Source organism: Xenopus tropicalis, chromosome 1, assembly GCF_000004195.4.
Source record: "Xenopus tropicalis strain Nigerian chromosome 1, UCB_Xtro_10.0, whole genome shotgun sequence".
NCBI classification, from domain to species: domain Eukaryota; kingdom Metazoa; phylum Chordata; class Amphibia; order Anura; family Pipidae; genus Xenopus; species Xenopus tropicalis.
Genome location: NC_030677.2, coordinates 114,839,210 through 114,850,098, shown reverse-complemented (window position 1 = coordinate 114,850,098; position 10,889 = coordinate 114,839,210). Strand labels below are relative to the sequence as shown.

Here is a 10,889-nt window from a genome sequence, read left to right as displayed (position 1 = left end):
ATTAATAATCTGCTCACTGGTAAGCTAACTGCAAGCATGACTACCCCTCATGATTTGAGATTTTCATGCCCACAACACAAAAAATTATTTTTAGCCCACTTCTGTATCTTCCGTTAGACTCACATGCTACATGCAGGATTTTGTGTTGATCCCAATAGCAATGCTTTTCTATACTTCTCTTTGGCAAAAGCTGTGAAATTAGAAAGAATAACTGCTGCACAATAATATTACTATCTGTTGTTTATTACAAAGCATTTTCCACACTACTTTAAAGAATTTAAACATAAATTATTTCAGTTCCTGCCCCAGTGCATCTTACAAGCTAAGCTATCACGTTCTCTCTAAACACACACTAGAGTCAGTATCATCAGAAGCCCCTTAAATGTGCCTGTATGTTTTTGGAGTGTGAAAAAAATCTATTGGAAAATAATACAGTCATTATGAGGTAGGACCCTAGTTGGAATCTAAGTCAGGACCACTCCTTTTCAAGGCAGCAGTGCTAAATATTGACAATTGTAGACAATGTATGTAAAAAGTAGCAGTCTTAATATGTTTGTTTTAGAGCAAAGAGCAAATGTGTTTTTCTTTTTATTATAGGCAGATGGTGCTTGAATAGCAACCAGAAGTAAATAATGGGACCTCTCTCCACAAAATTTGATTGCAAAGAAATGCCCATGGCACACTTCCTGTTACAAAATTACAAGGTATACAGTGCACTGTGTTAGCAGGTTGCCTATCCCTGCCATGAAAAATAGCTTTTTCTGACAAGGTAAAAAAAGAGCAAAAGGTGTGCTCACAAAATGCACTTTGCACAAACTTGTGGTTGTAAATGAATGTTTACATGGCTGGTATGGCCTTTATGGCTGGTAATGAGCAAGTTCTGGAATAACTGCAGTGATAGGCTACATTATGATAAAGGGGTGCAGCCTATTGCTATAAGCATAGTCAAAACACCATCTGCTGGAGGCAACACTTAACACACAATCCCTTTGTTATTGCTCAGGCCAGCTAGAAATAGCCAATATGTGACTATTACTGGTATAGCTGCAACTGAAAAAAAATCCTTTAATTTGCCCACAGATGGTGTAAAGAGATACAGCATGCAATAAAAGTTACCATAGGTATTCCCTGAATTATAATAATTCTGTTGAAAATGTAAGGTATATAATGTCCCTATAAACCAAGCTCTTTTATCCACCATTGTCTCTTTTCCCTACTTGAAGAGATGTGTGTTGGCCCCCTTCATTCTGTGGTGAAAGATCTAACTCTTTTCCCCAGGGTACAAGACCCATAGGAAGTTGAAAGCTCTGAATGCCTGACTGTACTATTTCCTCAGCACACAACAGAGGGTCACTGTTGACCTTTGCTGTGCTTGCAGTATATGTGTAATGTGCAGTGTGTGTGTGTGTTACTTTTCATGTCTAGTGGCAGCATGGACAGCACATCTATGGTATTAAATCTCTATGGTATTAAATTAAGGAATTATTTTGTACTATGATTGCAATCCCCAATGCAGCTAGAGCTGTACTGAAAAAACACTACCTGTAAACTGTAAAGAGATCTGTTCACCATCATTTGACAGCCTGTTACAACCTGTTTTACAGTGACATGGTTACAAGACGCATTATTGTGAGGCAGAAAGCGTCTCTGAGCAAGCAGAACATTAGCATACTCTACACTATAAACACTTGCTTTTCTTAATCAATTAATTTCAAAGGCAAAGACCTTGTTTTTGCAGCTTATATTTATATATTCTTTTCCATGCTTGTTTTCTGAATGCTTGGACAATGTCATATATTACCATATCAACAGCTTCTTCTCTCTTTCCAGGCTGCGCAGTCATCACTCACCTTCATCTTTTAAAGCCTGACATGCTACTTCATAGCCTGTTATGCTAGGTTGCTCACAGATAGCATGGCCTCGCATTCATTTCTAGTAAGTACTCTAACAAAACCTCCCATGTGAGCAGTAAACTATGATTGCCTTTACTTCCAAGATGTACTATTTCCTGAATGGGAAAGTTGTTCTGTACAATGCACATAATTTTTTACTGCAATATACCCCAACAATAGAATCTCTGTGCACAATTGCTATTAATACTCAGGAAATATTTTTTCTCCCATTTATTAAAGAAATTAGACCTATAATTTAATATGTAGTTTATGATGAAGCAATTATAGACCATTAGGCATAAACTATAGCAAAACAAAAGTTGTGTGACCACATAATTCATACAAAGACAAGAAATGCTCTGCACTCATCCTTTAACAATATATTAAGGACATTAAAACATTTTGTGCATAAAGCATAAAATGCTTTAAAAGTTCCTTAATTATAGGCAGTTCTCTGACAAGTGCTCCAAATACACTTACAGAGCTCTGTGTGCCCAGAGTCTTTGGCCTACCCCAGGGGTCGGGAACCTTTTTGGCTGAGTGAGCCATAAACACCACATATTTTAAAATGTAATTCCGTGAGAGCCATACAATGGCCAACGGGAGCTAGGCCGAAGCCGGGGCCTTGAGGATGATGCGGCTTCAGGCCCGTTCGGCCGTGGATTCTGCGGGGCAAGGTAGGGTGGGTGTCATATTTAGCTGTTCAATATGGCTTGTTAGTGGTATTACTAGAGTGCTACCTAGCACAGTGCACAGTTGGCTTCTCTTTGTAGCCCCAACAGAGACATATTGGCCACATTTTATTTTCAATTCAAGCGTGAACTGTCACAGGTTTCTGCTCCAATGTCCCTCTCAGTTCCCTGGGCCCTGGTTCAAGTGCAACCCGGTAAGGATGCTGGATGCGGAGGAGGGCGTGGCTTGCTCTCGGCGGATAGAAGACATGTTCACCGAGTGCAGACCACGCCCCCCCGTTATCTTTTTTGTTAAAGATTTGGCAGCGAGCCAGATGCAGCCATCAAAAGAGCCACATCTGGCTCCCGAGCCATAGGTTCCCTACCCCTGGCCTACCCCCATACTCATGACTTCGCAGCGATCAGCACTCATACATATATGAGCACCTATGCTTCTGTCTAGACTGACAAAGCAGAGCTATGGTGACTAAGTTACATAATTGACAAAATTAACATTTATGGGGCATTTCTTGCCTTTTATTAGTAGATTCATCTCCTGTAAATAATATGTATAATCTTACAGTCATGAGTTTAAACAATTACAAGATTATACTGACATGCTACGGATGGTGCATTACTAATATATCATTACTCATGTATTATATAATATGCTAAATAATATAGGAATCTTGTTCTGTGATTCTTATCCAAGCAAAAGGATTTGGAGTTTTGTATATTTCTTTGAACATGGTCACATTGCACAGCTATAACATTGCTTGCACAAGACATCTTATTATAGAACTAGGCTGCCAATCTTTAGCATTTATTGTACATGTCCCTAAGGCATTGCATTGCATACCTACTGTATGTGCTTGAGGTACAATGCTAGGGCACTGCATAAATCTTAAATCTAAAGGGGGATGGGGGGGGATTTGTCATTCCATGATAAAACTATTCAGCCCACGCTGAGCTATTACTTCAGGTGAGGGACATAAGGTTATATACAAGCAGTTCCACAATTTTAGTAACAAACAGCCCTACTAAACAGAAACCTATCCTGCTGCAGTCAAGGCTTATATAAATGTGCCAGCTAAACCGCAGAACAAATTCAATTATTTATCTTTTCTTTTTTGGTTTTGACTTTTTGTAATACATTTTCATCTACCAGCTTAAGTCAGTCCGCTATTTCTAAGACTGACTATAGTGTTATATATATTTTGAGCTTAGTTCGGGTTCTGCATAATGCTTGTAGAGGCAAGACATATATCATTCGTATACCAGGAATTAGTTTGACCCAAGCACCCCAGTAAAAATGTTTTATGCTTAATCAATGAGAGAATTGAATAATACCTTCCTGTATGTAAATAATTCTTTCCTGGTAAAAAGAAAAGGTCAAGGATCTATTGTGACCTAAAATATTATGCAGATATTATGCCTCTTTGATTTATGTCATCCTTAAATCAATATGTGAAAATGTTGTAATTTTTTTGTCCCCTAAATAATTATTTGACAACAAATCATCAAGCAACAAACAAAAGTATTTTGCTAGAAATAATAACAAATGGATATTGTAATTCTAAGCCACTCAGCCTCAGTAAAAATCTTCCTGTTGCCAAACGTCTAGTGACGTTTGGCATTTTATGACTGTTTGGGCATGTGATTATTACTGTATTTTCCCTTAAAGAGGGTCATTACGGCTTCTGCAAGGTTTTTGTTGTAATAGTGTCTGGACAGAAGCTTTGCCTGGGAAGGCCAATGATTAAACCCCCTATTTTTCCACTGACATATAGCTCCACCAATCTGCCATATATTGCAGCCAACTTCTTGTAAAATAGAAATCCATTCTTCTCTTAACCCCAGAATTTGTGGATCCAGTCCCAGATGGGACCAAAGAAGCAGATGGGAGGGCCAACCTAAATATTGTGTCTGTCAGGACACAGTTTGAGATGTAAAGTGTTTCAAATTGTCACTACAGTTTAAGATGTTAAACAGTAGTAAGAATTTGAAACAATTTGGCCAATTGACATTTACACCAATATTCTAAGTAGATCTAACCTTGATATGAGTTAATGAGGCTAGACAAATGTTAGACTGCAAAGGATGGCCCTAACCCATAAAGCCATTTGTCATTTCCTTTCTGAATTCTCTTCCTCTGTGCTATTCTACTTTTAACAGATACTATTAATTGCAACTTGAGCCCTCTGGTACGAATGCTAGCACACATGTTGATAGAGGGTATGGAAGGTCTCAGTTATTAAAAAAAGACTACCAAAGTTGTGACTGTTACACTGGAGAAGAGAAGCTTAAGGGGGGATATGATAACTCTGTATAAACATATAAGGGGATCATATTATAATCTCTCTAATGCTTTATTTAATAGTAGGTGTTTCCAGCAGATGTGAGGACATCTATTCACATTAGAAGAAAGGAGTTTTCAACATAAAGGGAATCTAAACCCAAAAAATATATTGATGCAAGCTTAATCATGGTGCATCTTTGTGCACTTCTGAAATTATTGCTCATTTTTTATTTTTAACGTTTCTAAGATATTACCATTTTTAAAATGCTGATACCAGCCTCTTGGCTCAACTGGGTGCCAGCAGGTTCAACTAAATCCAGGAAATGTATATGCAGTACATAGACAGTTTGGACCTATAAAGAAAGATTTTTGAGCCAAGTCTGCCTAATGCAGGTATGGTATCCTTTATCCAGAGAGCTCCAAATTATGGGAAGACCATCACCACAGACTCAACTGTAAAAAAAAATAATTAACATTTTTAAATATGTTTTCTTTTTTGTAATAATAAAACAGTACCTTGTACTCAATCCCAACTAATATATAGTTACTTCTTATTGGAGGAAAACTATCCTATTAGGTGTATTTCATGTTTAAATAATTTTTTCGTAGACCTAAGGTATAGAGATTCAAATTACGGAATGATCCCTTATCTGGAAACCCAGGTCCCAAGCATTCTGCATAACAGGTCCCATACTTGTAGCATAAAACTCTCTAAAACTGTGAATATCTCAGATATCTCTTAAAACAAAAAAGTAAAATGTAAATTGCAAAAGTGCTCAGAGGAATACACTTAATAAGTTTACAATATTTTGTGGGTTCAGGTCCTCTTTAAGATGAGAAAAGGGTTTTTTTACATTGAGAAAGGGTTAGTTAACTTTTTACATTGCAAAACACACAGGGTTGTGAAAAATAGCCCTAGTACAAAGTTGATACTGGGACTGGTCTGGATGCCTTCTTGGAGTAGAAAGATTTCAGAGGGTTTTTTTTTTATCTGAATTAACTGGCAGTTATGTAGGCTCAATTAGACAATACGATTGAACTTGATGGACATCTTTCTTCAGCCTCATCTACTATGTATGAGGGAGAACTATGACAAAGCTTTTAGACAAGTACACGGGAAGACAAAGCCAGCCATAATTAATTGATTTAAGAGTCAAGCAACAAGCCAAGGTCAAGACAGTTAAAAATATAGGGATTTTACAATATGCTGTAGTTAAAATTCTAGCAAGGCTTCACAAGGAGTAACAGTAGAAGCAGGAAAGGCAAGGAGAAGCACTAACACCAAGGGGCACATTTACAAAAGCACGAACGCTCCGAGCGTATTTTCGCCGATTTTTTGGGGAGTCCGCATTACTTTTTTGGACGTTTGCACGAAAAAATCGGAAAGGTTTTACCGCTGTTTACAATTGTTCGGAACGAAAATTTCCTGACTTTCGGATCGCCAATACGATATTATCGTGACTAATACAATTTTTTCGTAAGCATTTTCGTGATATTTGCGATCTTCAGAAATTTTCGTTTCCAATCCGATTTTTTCCCATTCGTGATTCGGATTCGTGGATTAGTAAATGTGCCCTTAAGTGTAGCATCCAGAAATATAAAGAGGTATCTATGAAATGGGCAACATCTGCTCTAAAGAATGGCACAGGTATGATTTGCATCCATGTGCCAAACAAAAGGAGAGACCTCAGTGCATTATGTGGCTCTGATCAGGCCCCAGACTGGCTGCTGCAAGATGCCATAGACAGTCACTGTTTATTGGGCCTGAAGGGGCTGTTTGGGCCTGTGTACTTGAAATGCCAGGGCCTATTTTGAATCCCAGCCCAAGTCTGGTGGACTGACAAGGCGACCAATATCGCAAAAGCCTAGGATATTGGTCGTCTTGACGATCGGGCGGGACAGAAAATTTTGCCCAAGCAAAAGCAAGTGTTTAGGGCTGAATCTTCAGATAGAGGTAGAATTACTATTGTTTCTACCTTGATATCTGACGATTCAACTGAACATTAGTGGAGGGTATGAGCGATCTTTCCAGCTACCAATGATGCCAGGAAAGATTGTAATTTTAACGTGTATGGCCACCTTTACTCTGTGCCTATTGATGCAGAGGAACCTTTAGGGTTGCCACCTTTCCCCCTGGCTGGTGCCATCACAGAGGTGGGGCTATGATGTGGCAATTGGCCGATCCCTGTGTCACTCTAAATGAGTCCTGCCTGGTTATCCTAATTTGGAAAAAAAGGGCAGGCAAAAACGGACAGTGCCAACCTAGGAACCTTGTAACAACTGCCACATCTCCAGAGATCCCACACCAGCAGAATGCGTCAATTGAGGCAGCAAACTCGCAACTAAAGAATTGGGCATACATATAAATTTGATGACAAACCCAAACAAATTTTCAGTGAAATAGTCAGGGGTACGCCAAGCCAACTGGGCCCACCTAGGCAGAGTTGTCGACCCCAGACGCTAGTCTATACGGGGGAACCTGCAGACTAAATATTTTTCATTACTCGGAAGTAATGTGACACACGTGTATATCTTAAAGTGAAGTCACAAACATGTACATGTAAATTCCTGAAGCTGCCAAATGCTTAGTGCACATGTGCACCTGGAATTTAAAGTGAAACTTTGGGATAAAATGGTAGAATGCCATTGGGAGAGAGGCCAAATTCGCATAACTCCAAAAAAAAACTGGGGGGTTCACAGCTCTACAACCCAGCTGGCCAGCTTGCCCCTGCACCCACGAAAAGCAGGCTCAGTGAGGTTGTGGGGGGGCTGTCGCACAGTGACAAGCAGCTGGGGCAGGAGAGTGTGTACTAGGGGCAGGCAAGTGAGGTACCTGCCTGGCACCCCTCTATCATTGCGCCCTAGCTCTTCTGCCTACCACTAGTTTTGGCCTTGGCAATAGTGTCTGATTCGTGTCAAAAAGCAACGTCCACAATTAAGTCAGGCATATTGCTGCTGCAATTACATTTGAAATTGTGCGGGGGGGAGCTAAAAACATGGCGACTTGTGACAGAACTTACACTTCGCAATTGTGCGGATAAAGGAGCCCCCCATTTGTCTTTAGTATTATAAAGCACTGCTATTGCGTCTCTTCTCCTCTAGGGGCCACTATGTTAATCATTACCGAAAGCAAATAAGGTCGAATGTGTCACTGAAGTTTCATTTAAAATGTGTGTTTAGGACGCGGCTTTGCCTACACAGCGAATGTTGTTGCGAAATGGAAAGTGCGTCCCAAGACCGAACAGCTTCGCCGGCACATATTCAGCACACGACTAGAAAGCCTTAACATAAACACAAACACTTTCTTAAAATTACATGCCTATGCACAGAGCAAGACACAGCCAATCACTCCGCCGGCTCCCTGCTTTCTCAACACTGCCATTCAATAATGCAGTGAGCAACCGAAGCGATTATCGTACGCTAAACTAGGAATTGCGTTTAGTATAAGAACGCAAAGGGGTGTGACTGCTCCCTGCATTGCCTGACCTCAAACTCATTCTGAGGTAAGCGCCGGTCGAGCAGTGGGAGGAGCAACGCGCGGATGCGGCTGAGTTTATCGCTTTCCAGTTTCCAAATACTCTTTTGCTAGAGATAAGCGCTGGCTCGAGTAGTGGGAGGGGCTTAATATGAATGTGGGCGGCTCTCCCTTTGCCCCACCCCCTGACTCCCAGCCAGAGGTGAACGCTGATTTAGCAGCTAGAGGACCTGTCACCACTTTCCTCTCCTGTTCCATGTGGGTTTCACATTCTGTTGCTCTGACCTGGAACCATCTTGTGCCCTCTGATACCAGCCTTCCGTGCCTCCCTGACAAGTTGCTATTGTTTCTTACTAAGCCGAATGCGAGTGGAGCATAAAATCAGAACGTTCAACAAGTGAAAGGAACCGGGCGGCGAGTGAGTGGGACCTTCCCCTAGATCTTATTCGTGGGGTTATCGCTACTGACTGCAACAGCTGCTTCCAACCTACTTCTCTGTGGATTTTTAATTCGCAACTTGTGTTGAGTGAAAGGAGGTGAAGGTGCCAGGGGTACGGGGCGGCCGCTGGGAATGGGTGAAGGAAAGTGACTGGGCACCTTAGGCGCTGGCATTGCCCGTACAACAGTGTGTCAGTGGGAATCCCCACTGGCATTGCAGTGTGACTCCCTTCCTATGGGCAAGCTGGTTGCCGTGTGATGTGACGGGCACAGCCGGGGGAGCTGCGGAAAGGCTGCCCGATGTGAGGGGGAGTGTGCGGGGCTTAGAGAGCAGTAGCTGGAGAGATCTCTCCTATATATATATATATATATACTCACACTCACTCGCTCACAGGACCTAGAGCGGCCGATCATGGCTAAATGGCTGAATAAGTACTTCAGCCTGGGTAACAATAACAACAACAAGAGCAAGAGCCCCCCGCAACCCCCCAGACCGGATTACAAGAGGAACGGGGGCACCGAACGCTCTTTCCACCTGCAGTACCCAGGGGGGCAGCAGCAGTTCTACAAACACCACACGTCCCCGCTGCCCGGCCACTGCAGGGAGGAGAGCGATCTGATCCGAGCCTACCGAGCCCAGAAGGACAGGGATTTCGAGGATCCGTACAACGGACCGGGCTCTTCCCTCCGCAAGCTGCGGGCCATGTGCAGGGAGGAACAGCAGGGAGAGGGCAGGAGGGGCTGCACAGACGGAACCAACTGCTTCTTGCAAGAGTCTTACCACGGCGGAGGCTCCAGCACCAACACCACCTCCTCGTCCTCCTCCTCGTCTTCCTCTCCGCACCTGTACCGCAGCAACAGCGAGAGGAGACCGGCCGGGGCCAAGCAACAGCTGACGGGGGGGTCGGAGCACAAGTACATGGTGTCCCCCAAGCACCGGCTTATCAAGATAGACAGCTGCGGCTGGGGGGAGAACGGTACTGGGGGAGGAGGTGCGGGTACAGTTGGCATCACCTGGAGCCCGGTGGTCACTCCAGTAACCAACAAAACCGAGGAGCAGGGCAACCCCGGAGCCAAGAAAGAGAAGGTAAGGCTACACTGTGCATTTATTGGGAGGGAACAATAACTCTATGTATATTAAATACATGCCACTTTATTTCTACCGCCTTCCTTCTGGTTGATAATAGCCCTGGTGCAGTAGACAAGTATGACATAAGTGACAGTAGGATTGAATGAATTGTTACTGCCATGAGACATTGGTATTATTGTATTATACAGATGAATATATAGGGGTACTGAAGATAACATGCTGTGTACTAGAAGTTTGCATTTCTGGGCACACAAGGTTGAAGTATAGTTAAAATGGTGTATACAGTGTTGCCACAGATCAGCCACACATACCTACTTATATAAGATGAGTGCAATCATCTCATGTTTTGTTTTGTGCAAGTTACACTGCTACATCCGTGAAAGCTTTAGGGCTGTGACACACAGGGAGATTAGTCGCCGCACGACAAATCTCCCTTGCCATGGGCGACTAATCTCCCCGAAATGCCATCCCACCAGCTAGAATGGTGGGATGGCATACGCTGCACCGCGATTTGCCAAAGTCGCGGAAGTTGCCTTGAGAGGAAGAGGTGTAGTTATACATAGTATCTGTTTGCTGGCCATGCTAGAAAGTGCTGCATATCCACCATGGCTCATAACTTACCTGAACATGTCCCTCTTCTGAATCTGACTTGAGCCAGTTAGGCCACACATCAGAATTCATTTTGGTGACTTGTCACTGATGTAGTGAATACAAGTCAACCAGTGACTCTCCAGTTCTTTCTGAACTGCAGCTTTAAATGTTTACAAACACAAGTGGCCACTCCCTTTAAATCTGAGTGTATTTTTATCACTGCTAATATTTGAAATTAGGTCTCCAGTTTTCACTAAAGTCCAATTTCCAGTAATGGTAAAATATAGGTTTTTAAACATAATTTTACCGTTAGGAGATTTTCATAGATTGTGGATACTTTCATGAAAGTGTTTATTGTAGTGTTTATTGGCTAGCTGACATTAATAAAAGCTTTAGGAATACACCTCCTTTCTAACATAGTTATAACCATCTT

At 42.1% G+C, this 10,889-nt stretch overlaps 1 protein-coding gene and 1 long non-coding RNA gene across 3 annotated transcripts in view; both read left to right on the top strand.

Moving 5' to 3' along the window:
* Positions 1-603: 603 nt before the first annotated feature.
* LOC116408322 lies at positions 604-5,303 on the top strand. The gene is made up of 3 exons (XR_004220869.1): positions 604-704; positions 1,831-1,935; positions 4,944-5,303. It is a non-coding gene; the product is annotated as an uncharacterized LOC116408322 (long non-coding RNA).
* A 3,201-nt stretch (positions 5,304-8,504) lies between these two features.
* The window catches only part of shb (Src homology 2 domain containing adaptor protein B), a 121,934-nt gene continuing 119,549 nt past the window's right edge, over positions 8,505-10,889 (top strand). For both annotated transcript variants that reach the window (XR_208223.4, XM_002936323.5), the window contains exon 1: positions 8,505-9,862. Coding sequence is in view for 1 of the 2 variants with exons in the window: in XM_002936323.5 (XP_002936369.1) it covers positions 9,188-9,862 (675 nt within the window). In the remaining variant the exon portion in view is untranslated. The remainder of the gene's footprint in view (positions 9,863-10,889) is intronic.